Raw genomic sequence first — 14,326 nt, 5'->3', positions numbered from 1 at the left:
CAGCTTCTGGCAAGTCCACATCTGGCGTGGTTTAAAGACCAACTGCACAGCGTGCAGGACAGGTGTGTTCCAGTTAGAAAGATAAGGATGGCAAGGAAAGGGAACCTTGGATGCTGAGGTAGGTGGTGAACTTGAAGACGAAAAAGGGAACATGTGTAAGGTTTAGGAAAGTAAAAACGGAGTCCTTGAGTTTTATAAATAAACCAGAAAAGAACTCAAGCAGGGAATTACGAGAATCTCAAGGTACAGGTACTCATTCTGTTCAAGAGCTCGGAAATGGGTAGCAACACTGTAAAGGATAGAACAGATCTCGTTCTATCAGATCAATTTATGTTTAACATTCTAGAATACTGTGCTGCCTGAAAGGGGCCTGGTACCTGGAGCTAAGTAAATAAAGTCGTCACCATAAAACTGCAACGCATAGATTGATCTTGTGAAGGCGAGTCATAATTTTAAAATGCCGCTGGAGAAAGCTGTAACCTGCTGTGCAACATGCTAACCGTTCCGGTGGAATTGTCACTGCCCGCCTCGGTTGTCGCCAGGAAAGCTTCCCCGGGAATCACATCATCGTAGCACAACACTATCGACTCGGACCTCGGCTGCAGGAGCTTCGGCAGAAGGCGAGCGAGCGTGGTTTTTCCGGCACCAGGGAGGCCGGCCAGCAGACACACACAGCTGGCCCTCATCCTACGCTGAACGGGCGCCGCCGGTGGCCGGGCCGGGCCGGGCCTCCACCCGCCTCCAGCGGCGGGACCTTCTGATTGACGTCAGGCGCAATCAATCAGAATTGGCCATGAGCTGGCGACCGCCAATCCGGGCCCGCGATGGAGGCGAACTTCAGATAGGGGGGCGTTCACAGGCTGCATAGTGGCTGGTTAGGGGTGTCCTGGCCTGCGGTAGAACCCCGAGGTGACCTGGAGAATCGTGGAGAGATGCTGCACAGATACAAACACTTCCATGCAGACCCTCAAACCCTCTCCCCACTTAAACTAATCCTACATTAATCCAATTTTTTAATTCTTCCCCACATTCTTATCATCTCCTTCCAGATTCCACCGCTGACCAACACACACTTGGGGCAATCAACAGCACCCAATTAACTTACTAAACTTGGCAAACTGGGGAAAAAACAGGTGACTACGAGAAAGAGAGATAATCTGCTTGTAACTCATGTTTGAAGGGGCGATACTATTACAGCGCTGTCCCGCCGCTGCTAAGAGTCTGTACATTCGCCCTGTGACTGCACGGATTTCCTTTCACATTCCAAAGACGTACAATTTGGTAGTTTAATTGGTCACATGGGTATAATTGAGTGGCACGGGCCTGTTGCCGTGCTGTATTTCGAAATAAAATGATTAATTTGGTCTCATTCTGTCGGAGATACTCTACCTAGCCGTCTCTGCAACTGAAAACAAAGTATTTTCTCATTCTCACTGAAGGTCTCAAACCTGAACCAATAACTTTCTTTCTCACAAATGCTACCTCACCTCATCTGAGTATTTACATTTGTTTTTATTTTGAATTTTCCAGCATCTGCACTTTAATCATCAGGCAACAGTGGATGCTATTTCACTGGCTCTGGAACATCTGGACAATGGAGATGCATGCATCACCATGCTCTTTATTGACTACAGCTCAGCATTCATGTTTAAGGACTCTACAACTCATGTTCCGAGTATTATTTATATATTTGTTTATTATTAGGTTGTTTTTCTATTACACAGCTTGTTTTCTTTTGCACATTGCTTGTTTGTCAGTCTTCGTGTGCAGTTTTTCATTGATTCTATTGTAGTTCTTGGTTCTATGGTGGATGCCTGCTAGAAAATGAATCTCAAGGTAGAATATTGAGACACAAGTACTTTGATAATAAATTTACTTTGAATTTTGAATATATTTACTGACATAATATGTAACTAATGGTAGAACATTGTGGACACTATGGGTGACTGAGACAATTCCAGATGAACAAAAAATATGAATGGTATTACCATGTATTGACATTCTTATTGTAGAGACACAAATGTATGTTGGAAAAGCAAGGTACAAACAACACTTGCCACATATTTTGAAGGAATTAGTAATCCATACATAGCATAAACACAGGTCACAACCATACAATCACTGGTGGGGAGTTTGCAAGCTACCAAAGGCAGTGTTCCATGGGCATGGGGATATGCTGCCAAGGCCTAGGTTTACATATAGACTGCTCTACTTTGCAGGTAGAACCTTGGGTGTAGAGGGTCCGCTTAGACAAGTGGAGGTGAGTTTGTGAGGCAGAGTGGATTTGGGAGTAGGCATTAACTCAAGTCTATATATTAGTTTTAAATGAGCCCAGATTCTTAGCAGTTAGCATGAGAATCGTTCATGTCTTGACATACTCACTTTCAGTTGCATTCATGCAATTAACTGGAATGTATTTTCCATTGTACTGTTCTTGAAAAGATAAAGCAATAATTATTCCCAAGATAATATTATTTCAAGAATGTTGGCATTAACAGAGACTAATAAACAAGAGGCCTGTATGTTGGCACAATTTAGAGCTGTTTCCTCACGACTCCACGGGCTTGGATCCCAGCCTGCATGGAATTTGCATGTTTCCTCCATGACTAATTTCCATTAGTGGTAGGTACATTAGTTAATGTAAATTAATAGCAGGTTAATAGCAAAAATAAAATTGAGGGAGAGTTGATGGGCATGTGTCAGAGTAAGTTGAAGGGGTGCAAGGAAATAAGAGATCATGAGACCCGACCCATAGGACAACTTCATTGAGAGCTGGTGTTTACCTGATAATTTCTTCCATGTTGGTGTAAGATAGATAGATAAAGCATAGAAAGAGGCCTTTTGGTCCACCATACCCTGTCCAATATAGGGCACCTCCCTATAGGAAGGTTACACTGTATGAACCTACTCTTGAAAGATGGACTTACTTCCCTGTCTAGTCTCTCCAGCTACTCCAGGCAGTTCACTCATCTTTGGTCCCCATTAGACACTCACCTGTGGTCCCAAGTAGCTGTTTGCACGTGACACTGGTCACATCCCGATACACTGCTCCAATAGATGAGAGTAGCTGGTGGCCGCCTACCCTGGTGAGATAGGAACATGTCTGTCTTAGCATGCAAAGTCAGATGCAGTGGACTGGGCAGATAAGATCTACAACGAGATCCAATGGCCAGGATACAATGCTCCATGGAGAACAAAGGGCCTGATGAGGCACAGAAGTCATGGTCATCCACTGCAACCAAGGAAGACCCCAGATATGATGCTTGTTTGTATCACTGGACCAGGACCTCCAAGGTCAAGTGTGGAACTGCCCCAGTGCAATAGCCTTTCCACTTTAAAAATTCTCCCGCACAGGTTTTGGGCACAATGAACAACAACCACCATTCTTAATGATACACATTTAAATTTGAACAAATAGTTCTTAACACACATTTAAAACTCAGGATTTCTGATTTCAAAAGAATCTGAATTCCAAAAGTTTAAAAACTACAATGGATTTCAATTAACAGGTCCAATTTTTACAAACTAAAAGAACATACCAATGAGTTGCAGATGAAGGAGCCATCAGTCGCAAAAACCGATAGCTGAGGAATGAATTCTAGTTCTTCTTTCTGTCACCTCATCTTTGTCATTTTCTTTGTTAATACTAACAATCCCAATGCTTTCTAACATTTATAAGGTTTTGCTGTAGTTGATATTATTTGCATGTAATGCTTTTCGGATACCTTTGCTGGGACAAAGTAATCCACACAAATTGTCTAAAAGCTTCTGGAGTTAATCCAGACATACAAAATTAATGGTGCGAGTGTTGACTCTCTGAATACACAAAGATCACAAGTATTGATTGATCATATCTGTGACCATGTCTGATGTACTAAGTCTCATAAAACTTTTCTTGATCTCTATCAAGATGAAACAAATAACTTGGCTGTAGTTGCTGGTTTGATGTAGGCCAATGAACATAATCCCATTGCTTTATGTTCACCTGATGCATGAGAACATCTTATGGTCACTTCACTTTTCAAACCAATCTCTTATCAGCCTGTGCTATGTAGACAGTACTATTCATTAGCAAAGGTGTCCTTTTAACTTCAGACAGGTTACTGCTTGCAATTTACATTAAGAACTTAAGAGTGGTTCTTGTTTTCAATATGAAGCTGAACAAGGAATATTGGTTTATGACAACATTAACCTGTTAACAACTCTGACCCTTTGGAAAGGTCATGCTGCTATGCTAGAAAGCTGAGGTTAGCAATAAGCTTCTTGGACCACGGAAAGTGAACATTCATCACAGTCTGTGCTGACCATTCACCCTCATCTATGCTCATCCAATATTAATTCCACATTTTTTTCCTCTCAGCTATACACAGGGTGCAATTTACGGTGTCTAATTAATCTACCAACCCATACATCCTTGAGGTGTAGCAGGAAATCAGAGCATGTGGCAGAAACCCATGTGATCACAGGGTGGATGTGCAAAATTCACTGATTACATCTGGGTCTCTGGCATTGTGAGGCAGTAACTTTACAGACACATAATCACTATCAGAGGAGATGGTGGCTGCAAGTACTATACTTAAGAGACATTAGATAAGCATTTAAATAGGCAAATCACAGCCAGATACAGTCCTCAGGGAAAAGTGTAGATAGGTAGAAAAATAAGCATGGACCTGGTGGCCAATCCTGCACTGTACAATTCTCTTGTCCTTTCTAATTTTTGAACTATTGCTTTCATAAAAAGTTAAGTTTAAATAAAAGTAAAATGTATTTTGATATTATATGGAAATCGACTTAAAAATGTTTATTTGAAACTTCCTCCTGTGAGAATCAGCAAAATTTTATATATCACTTATCAGAAGTAGTTTTTTCATTTTATCCTAGGTTATTACAATAGTAAGTAACATAACCCAGCCTAGTTCTTTCATTACATAAATTTTCTGAAAAGTTTACTATATCAGTACCCTCGGGCCAGTTATTAAGAATGTGAGGCAATGATTAAGTTTATTATAATCACCAAAATTAATTGCATGAAATACCTGCAATCCAATATATTAATTATAATGAAACTCTGAAACCCCAGTGATACTGCACAGTCCTCATGCTCCCTTCAGGCACACTAGCACCCAATTCCTGTGTTCACTTGAAGCATACCAAATTTATTGGAAAAGTGATAATTTTACGATGTAACACCTTAAAAAAAACAAAATGCATTAAGTGGGAAAAACTTCCAATGGTCAGGGAAAAAACTACCCATTAGGAACTATCTAAATCCAAAGGTGCCATATTAACTCTCTTGCTGTATCTGTTGAAAGAATGATGTAGATTGTTAACACAGGAATTTGCAGTGTTCAGTTTGTTGATTTATCGTTTTTTTTTGTGTGCCATACTCTGCCAGAGCCTCGGCGACCACCTTTTTCAAGTGGTTGTCTTGGAGGAAAGATTCCGTGAGTGGTCCCTTACGTCCTTTTAACAGCACAGTTTTTTTTTTACGAGGCTGAGTTGCGAGCTCGACACTCAACCCGGCACGGATAGAAAGCATGCCCAGGAGTGGCCTGACTGGATTCGAACTCGGGAACCTTCGCTCCGGAGTCTGGCGCTGATGTCACTGCGCCACCAGCCGGCTTATTCTGTTTTAGGGAAGCTCAATTTTTTGAGAGTGTACTACTTTGACACTGCTTCATCTCAAAATCCATAGTTCAAAGGTTTAACAGCTGCAGACTTCTGTGGTGCCTGGATTCAGAAAGGATTCCAACATAATTCAGAAGCTAACATAAAACAAACCCCAGGATAAAAGCAGTAAATTTGGAAATAATCAGAGATGGCACCATAAAAATATATTCTCTACAGATGTGCATACATTTGTCACCACATATCGTAGCATTGCAGAAGCAGATTTATTAAAATATCTGAGAAAGTTCTTCCATTTGATATTTCATAAACAAATATTGTCCATCTTGCTGAAAATGAAAGAAAATGTACACCTTTATAGAAAATGTAAACTTTTATCTTTATTATACAGAGCATAAACTCCAGTTAAAGCAACAAAATGTCTTATACAAAACGAATCTCAAAAAGAAAATTGAATTGGTTAAGTCTTTTATTTTTTTAAAACACGATTCAATTCTAAAACATGAACAATATTTGAACAGCCAATGCCACCAAATAGTGCATTCTATTGCAACAACTTGTTTGCACATAGAATTAGATAATCTCACAAGAAGTGTTAAAGGAATGACTTTTATAGGATATATTTTTATTAAAATAGAAACCTTTAAGCTAGTTTAAACACTTGTCTGTTTTCTATCAAGCACAGGTACCAATGGGAGCAATAGCTTCTTAAATAACTATTCAATCACAATAGTATATTTACATTTTTACAGTACTTAAATTGTTAAACTTATATGCACTTGTTAATGTGTGTATTAATAGCATTGCTGAAAAGACAACACGATTCAAGCAAATGACACTCACATTTTACATTAATTATCAAATATAACAAAACTTTCATGAGATTGTATATAAATTGAACCAAATAAAATCTGGAATATAAAAGAACATGACAAAGCATCAGGATTCAAAAAAGCTTGGAATAATCAAGCCAAAAATTATAACTGTCTCTTTATTCAAAGTCCTCAAGTTCTACTTAAAGTGCTCAGTGATGTCTACCGGCACATTAATCGACATTTATATAGTTACAAATAATCAATTAATGATGGAATACTGGACTTGGATTTGAGAGTGAAAAATCCGGGAGAAATTACTAATATGAAGCTCTTGTTGAACTCTTCACCATTTTACACACAGTTGAGAACTAAAATCAACAGCCATTATACAAAATCTAACAATACTGCCCTCTTTACATTGTTGAACTGAAAAAAAGTGGAGTGTTCTTATTGACATACTATTTTCTTATTGAAATCTACAATATTTCATAACGGAATAAGTGACATGCATTTTTACTTGAGATACCAGAAGCTCTGTAACCATTTTGGATACCAGTAATATATAATTCAGCCTAATTTTCATCTGTTCCAGTCTGAAAAGATGACTAGGATTTATTGATGCATCTTTTTGTTTTTACGTGGACTAAAAATTTGTGGATTTTTACTATAATGTAACTGTCTAACTCAGCCTGCTACTATTATCAGTTAGTTGTGACATGCCACCTAGGAAGGTTTTACTTTTGATCCCATGGCCTTTCTCGATTTACATTATTGGTAAAATTCTATTTAGTCGATGTAACTGCCCTGTTGCTTGTATCTTAATTAGTACAAAAATCTGCTTCACTCAACAACCCCTGTTCACTGATATGTAGGTAATCTAATCTTAACAATGCAAAGCATCAAATCAAAAGTCTCATCCATTTCGGTTCATGTCTATCCATGCCATTATTTTTGCTTATATTTTAAAACTCCCATTGTTCCCAAAAAATCCCAAGTGATAGTATTCCTCAACCTTTAAACTTTTGTACACCTTGAATATCTTTCATTGCCAGCCATTCCTTCATCCATCAAGGTCCCAGGTGCCGGATTCTTTCTCTGAACCTCTCAGTTTCTCCTCTCCTCTCTGTGAGTTCTTAAAACTCATCTCTTCCCTACATCAATTATTGGTGTCAAATGATAGTTTATGGTGCTCTTATAAAAGTCCATTCAACATTTTGTTTTATCAAAGAGGTATTATAGAAAGCAACCTGTTATTTTGGCAATTTCAAATAACATAATTTAGTGGCATTACGATAGGTCTAACTCCTCTCAAACCTCTAATTACTGTGATAACTGTTAAGGTATCATTTTAAAACAAAATTAAAGATTGAAACTATTCAGCCATTTGAGACCAACCCAGCTCCATTCAGAAGTACTGACTCTAGCCCTCTACCCAAAACCCTGCAAGTGTTTTCTTTCAAGTAACTGTTTACTGCATCTTGAATATCATAAATGTATTTGTCTCTGCTTCTACCAGTACATTCCAGATCCTAACCACTCAGTGCAGAGGATTATCCTGTTATATTTGGTTCTTTAGCCAATTACCTTCATTCTACTGTGCAAAAGTCTTAGGCACATATATATAGCTAAGGTGTGTGTATATACGCCTAAGACTTTTGCACAGTACTGTATATGGTCTGATTTTTGAATTTGTCACCAATGAGAACAATTTCTCTCTATGTACTCTGTCCAATATTAAAGTTAACAACAAACACAAGTAACTATTGGGACAGTGCTGAAGGACTAAAGGACTGCATTGGGCAGGCAGAATTATTTAATATTTGCCTTGTATGCTGCCTCATGCAATAGTAGCCCGAGAAAGCAGCAAAATATATTCCACATAAGAAACATCTCAGAAATATCAATGAAGGACCAGTAAAATCACCTTTCATTGGCATTGACTGAAGAATGCCAACTAGAGAACTTACTGTTCTTCAATAACATTACTGAATATAATTTCTACAAAGTAGACATGTCACAGGAAATCATCTCCAACACTAAAACACTCTCAGAACACAAATACAAAGCCTAAATTTTGCACTAAATATCCAGTGCACTAAATATCTGATACAGGGATATGATTCTAAACTGAGCCTAGATGTGACATACTTTCAATTAATATGTTGTCAGTGACACTGCTTCAATTAATCCAATATTCCATCATCAAAATCTCACGTTATGCAAATATGTTCAGCCATTGTGTATTTAAAGCAATTGTGTGGATATATTTAAAAAATGGAGTTTGGCTGATTTAACAATGTGTATATTGGAAGCCTATAAGTGACTATGACATCCTTATATTTACAATGTATTCATTAGGCACCTCTGGTTATTCATTTCTTTAAAACTTAAAACTAAAGTTTGTTTGTTGAAATTTCATACTAGTCAATGTGCAACAGAAGTAATTGAATTTGAGAAATGTGTAAGTGAAGCCCATTATTTATCAATCAGTATTATTACCAATCATTCATTTGTTAATTCCATTGTAGGACCAATTTTTAAAAAAACACAGGTAAATAGACAACCTTATTTCAGATTTGTATATGGTAACTGCAAAAGCAGAGGACAAGTAATGTTTTACAGCTGTTACCATTTTGTGCTAAATATTAACCAACTCTATTAAAACTTATTAGGTGAGATCATCTGAAGGCACAAAAGGTATGTAACGTTAGTTCCCTTTGGTGGCATGCCTCCTCAATGGAGCAAGTTAAAGGACTATCTAAAACTTAATATCAACAGTGCACAGTTACCAATATAGTGAAATACAGCCTGCAAATGAAAGTTTATTTTGTTGCTGATGTTCACTAGCTGAGCGATGATAGAGTCTACCTTTCCTAACAAGCTGCAGTGGAGCTTGAAAACACATTGCTTTTTGTAAAAGTTGCTGGTTAACTGCATCAAGAATTTCTGCTAGATATGAAAGTAGATTCCCTAGCAAAACCAGAAGACAAGCAGCCACAGACTTCAGAAGTGCAAATATGAAGGACAAAGTTTTCTGTGTTTATTTCACTCCAGGAGCTGACCTTAACCCAGCTGATGATTCGTAGAGTCATTTTAAAAAAATGCATTTACAATGCTCTCAGTCACTAGAGTAAGAATCAACCAACAGTAGGTGATCTGTTCATCTACTGTCAGCTCTTGCAAAATACAAAAAGTGCTTTGAGTATTCCACATAATAATTCATAGTACTTTAAATCTAATAGTAAAGAATACTGTATGTTATATATAAAAATCATACACATTTGAAATAGCTATTATCCTTGAAGCAGAGTAATAAGTAATCTAATCGCTTCTTTAAATTATTTACTTTTTAAACCACTTTTTGCAATAGAGTTTACTAACTTATGTAATTACCAAATTGTGCAATGGAGACAGAAATTCCTGATGTTTGGTTTAAATAATGAGAGAAGCTGTTGAAGAACAGAAAGGAAACCATAATTCCCAATGGTGTGAGAGATATATGGAAGGAATGGTAGACAAGGAAAAATTTTAACAGTTTAAAACATGATTTTTAGTACCAAGTTTAAAAAATGCATAGAGACTACTGAAAAAGAGAAATAAGCACCAACATTATGCTGCAATGCTTTAGAGATGAACCAATGCTGGTGTACAAGAAATGCCCAAAAGGACAAGAAAGTATTGGTTCTATGTACAGCCTAATCATTTAAGCTTGCAGAATGTTTGCAGATTGAGCTGCCATGCAATTGTTCTGAATGGGCATTTTGCCTATATACTGATGATATCTAACAAATTAACTTCACAGACTGAATGTTATAAAAAGTGTACACAGCAAGAAACTGTAAAAACTAATTAAAAAGCTTTAGGTCATAAATCTCTAATAAACTTATTACTAGAAACTATCAACATGCCCATTCCACAAGTATTGCATATATTGGGTTTATATTGATTTAACTATAGCCATTGATCTGAACATTATCTTGAATCACGTGCCAGCATTATATTAAATATATAAAACTTTAATGTTTTTGCTGCAAATCAGTCTTCCACTGAATACTACTGCCCTACAAAACATGAAGACATACAGTAGGCAGGGTTTATTAATACTGGCAGACATAGCAATTTAGAAAAGAAACATTTACTTACTTGCATCTTTACAGAATTATTAGAAACACAACCTTGGACTTTGTATTGGTGTTGAAATGTTTCTCCAGATCTCAATTAGCATAAAGAAATGGTAAGATTTAAAGGTGCAAATGCTTAGTTCGACTATTTACACCACATTTTGCAATAAAATACTGCAACTATTGAATAATAAACTGTTAACACAAGTTTCATTGTTAAAAAATGATGGTGCATTTGAAGGATATCACTTGTTTCAGCTACAACTATTGCTATCTACTTCAAAACAACAGATCTTTAAAAGGCATCTTATTTGAACTTCAGAATTTTTAATGCGAAGAGCAAACAGCATTTAAAATAATATACACAGTTAACTCATTGCTATTTCAACCTACAGTAGAACACAGATGGAGAATACACGCTGGGACTGAAAAAAATGGAGGGGAAACAGTTACTTCTATACTCGCAATATTTTCTCTCCCCAGTCTCAGTAGAATACAAAACAAAACCAGTTCTCTGTAAGAACATGACTTGTTTGTACAACACATTGCCCATGATAAGATCACTGCAATGTTTTTAGAGGTAAGAATGATGGTACAGCTGAAATTTACACCTTCCTATTTCTAGGAAATAGCATCAAATGCCGCTGTACCAATGTACACTAAAGTAGCATGAACCTTATTCACGCCCTCTTCTGAAGACTGAAGAAATTATATTTTAAGAAGGTACACAAGAGGGAAAAGAAATAAGGCTCTTAATACATTTAATATTTTCAATACAAACCAACATTCATCCAATATGTACTTACTTTGAATAACAGGACTTAATCAAGTGTTAATTCTGCTTGTGTTGACCTCGAGCAAAATGACACGCAAAATCATATTTGTTTTTACATTTGCATCCACATATATTACACTGAAATGGATTCTTATAGCCATGACACCCCATATGAATAGTATAAAGGATATTGTCTGCAAAATACATGTCACAATGTTGACAATGATGAAGAAGCTGGGGATCTTGACCTTGATTTGGCGGAGTAGGGGTGCTAGGCTGGCTGTTTGTCATGCTGGGTGTACTTGTGTGAACACTGTGCTCACTACTGGGACCTGCCACAGGACTGAAGTTCTGCTGATTGTGCGTGGGACATGCATCTGGACTGATAGGGGACGAGCTTTGGGCCACACTGGAAGCTACCGTCGAAACAACTGGAGCTGTAGACTGTGAGATCACATACGGTTTTTCATCCCTGCAGGCTACATCTTCAGGAGATGTTGGAGCTTGATTTTCAGGTGGAAGGCTGGATAATTGGCCTGCTAAGGTAGAAAGCTGATTTAATGGATTATCCAGCATAATATCTTGAGTGTCCCTCGAGATCCCACCAGAATGTAGTTTTTGCAAATTCTCACAGGAATTAGCTGATACATCATGACAGAAGTCATTGAGGTAATCTGGCTTCTGTACCACCATGGAAGGAGGACTTAGATTAATCAGAAGTCTTGGCCCATAATTCACAGAGTTGCTAGATTTTCTCTGTAAAGCTCCCAACATTTTCTTATTGGCCAGGCAGTTCCTAGCAGTTTTCAAGGGAAGAAGTTTGTGCCTACGTCTACGGTGATGGGACAAATTACTTCGATCACTGCAGCAGAAAGAGCATAGCTCACATTTGTATGGTTTTTCACCTGTATGTGAGCGCATGTGTGCTTCGAGGTGACGCTCATACGCTGAAGCAAACGGGCAAAGGTGGCATCTGTGGGGCTTCTCACCTGTATCAGAAAGAATACATCAGCAACCTTGCCATTTTATCTCTCTTTTCATTTATCCTCCAAAAATTACCTTGTACTTCAGCTGGTCGTGCTGAAGGAACCATGGAAATCTTAGGTTACTGCCAAAACTGTGACTTTAATTGTCGGCTGATAAAAAGCACGGCTACAATTTTACAGATCTGAAAAGTTACACTTTTCTTTTTGAGGTAAGGAATGATGAAATTCCTCCCACATGGCTGATAGGTTTCCATTGGATTTATGTCTCTTAACCCCACCAATTAATAGCTAGAATTTCAGTTTACTGATAAAATATGATGTAATATATTATCAGCATTATTTCCTCCATTTTGTGAAGATACTTAGGTCAGGCAGCATTTGTGGAAAGAGAAACAGAGAGCCAATGAAGGATCTTGGATTTGAAACGATCACTCCATTTCTCTTTCCAGAGAACCTACTTGATCCACTGAGTGCCTTCAGCATTGGTTTTTTTTTTGTTTCAGGTTACCAGCATCTGAATTTATTTTTATTTCCAATAATATTACTTGAATTTCAGGATGCCCAACACCTACTTTTTTATAAAAGTTCATTGAAAGTGTTCACAAAAAAACATGTGTCAAAACCAAATGGAAATTGTTGTTTTTAAAGGAGTGGCAACAAATATTTTTGGGTTTGTACATACAATTTGAAGCTGACATGGTCATTCATAATACCACTTCACATACAATTACAAATGAAAGCTGTAGCAGTTGTGTGCTGATGTTACAGCATCTAATACCCGACATGGAGCAGTACTGTACTTTGCTATAGTTATCTCAAACTGATGTTACCAATGATACTTTACACTTAACTAATCCTTTTTCATCACTCCTAGCTCATTTCATTTTAAAAGGGCCTCACCGTCAGTACTTCTTTTAAAAAACGTTAAACTGTTACAAAGAATTGTGATCAAATGTAATATCCTCTTGCTTTTAATGTGAACATTTTGCTTAAAGGAATGGAATGAACTACTATCGAAACAAAAAGTCATCTAGCCAGTGTGAAACTGAATAAACAATTATCAACAATTAAAATGACAGGAGGGTCACTGATGTATTTGTTAAAATCAATCTCTCTCTCTTACATTGCTAATCAGCAATTATAAAATATTTCTAGTAATGAGGATGTCACTCACTCGTGATCAAACAATCCTAATCTTAACATGGAGAAAAATACATTAACTGCAGTTCTATAATATTTTGGAGGTGGGAGTGGAGTGTCAGATGGTGAGATTCTGTTAATAAATACCACATTTGAAATAAAGCTGAATGGTGATTCAAAGTCCAGAGACCTATTTAAATGCTTAACTTGAATTTCATTTAGTATTTAACTGCTGCAATAAACCTTTTATGGAAAAGAGAATAATTTACATGAAAAGCTGAGCTCCGCTCCAATTTTGCAACTTACCATCTTTGTAATAATCTTTAATTCCCAAAAGGCTCACCAAATTATTTAAAATTAAAAATCCAGCATTTTACAGGGAAGATACAGGGAATTCAATTTTTTGTATTTTCTTCCAGAATGCATATTACTGAGTAAATTTTCACTTTGTTGTACTGTATTGCTCCTTGATAGAAACAAATTTAATAATTTCTTCTATTTTAGATCATTTGTAAACCAAAAGCATTTAGCCAGTACCTGTATGCATTCTCATGTGCTCAGTCAGTCGTGCAGTCCCTTTGCTAGCATAGTTGCAGTAGCGGCACTTCAATTTTCCATCGTACGTCCTTTCCAACCCATCATTGATGAGCCCTGAGCCATCATCCAGTGAAACTTCAACTGAAGCATTATGTATTCCATTCTGATCACTTTCCGAACCCGCTAATGGTAATAAGTCCAGAATAAAGAGAAAAATTAAAATCTCTCTGCATCTTGACATCAAAGGTGGTCGGTATTTGACAACAAACATTTACAGAGCAAACATCATTCAGCATGGGTGGTGAATTGAGTATATATTTTTCT

At 37.2% G+C, this 14,326-nt stretch overlaps 2 protein-coding genes across 5 annotated transcripts in view; both read right to left on the bottom strand.

The window, feature by feature from the left end:
• The window catches only part of LOC134359044 (L-seryl-tRNA(Sec) kinase), a 42,414-nt gene extending 41,646 nt beyond the window's left edge, over nucleotides 1–768 (bottom strand). For 2 of the 3 annotated variants that reach the window (XM_063071878.1, XM_063071879.1), the window contains exon 1: nucleotides 501–768. In XM_063071878.1, the coding sequence (XP_062927948.1) occupies nucleotides 501–686 (186 nt within the window). In that variant the 5' untranslated portion in view covers nucleotides 687–768. Of the gene's footprint in view, nucleotides 1–404 lie in introns of all 3 variants that reach the window. The other variant, XM_063071880.1, reaches the window with a different exon arrangement.
• Nucleotides 769–3,037: 2,269 nt separating this feature from the next.
• LOC134359042 (zinc finger protein Pegasus-like) overlaps nucleotides 3,038–14,326 on the bottom strand; it is a 46,799-nt gene continuing 35,510 nt past the window's right edge. Inside the window, exons 3-5 of one of the 2 annotated variants that reach the window (XR_010021008.1) lie at nucleotides 14,003–14,185; nucleotides 10,587–12,328; nucleotides 3,038–3,083 (exon numbers count right to left, since the gene is read on the bottom strand). Coding sequence is in view for 1 of the 2 variants with exons in the window: in XM_063071876.1 (XP_062927946.1) it covers nucleotides 11,397–12,328; nucleotides 14,003–14,185 (1,115 nt within the window). In the remaining variant the exon portion in view is untranslated. Of the gene's footprint in view, nucleotides 3,084–6,037; nucleotides 12,329–14,002; nucleotides 14,186–14,326 lie in introns of those variants that run through there. The other variant, XM_063071876.1, reaches the window with a different exon arrangement.

This window comes from Mobula hypostoma, chromosome 19, assembly GCF_963921235.1.
Source record: "Mobula hypostoma chromosome 19, sMobHyp1.1, whole genome shotgun sequence".
Classification (NCBI taxonomy): domain Eukaryota; kingdom Metazoa; phylum Chordata; class Chondrichthyes; order Myliobatiformes; family Myliobatidae; genus Mobula; species Mobula hypostoma.
The sequence above is the reverse complement of the archived record's forward strand: the minus strand, read 5'-3'. Positions and strand labels throughout refer to the sequence as shown.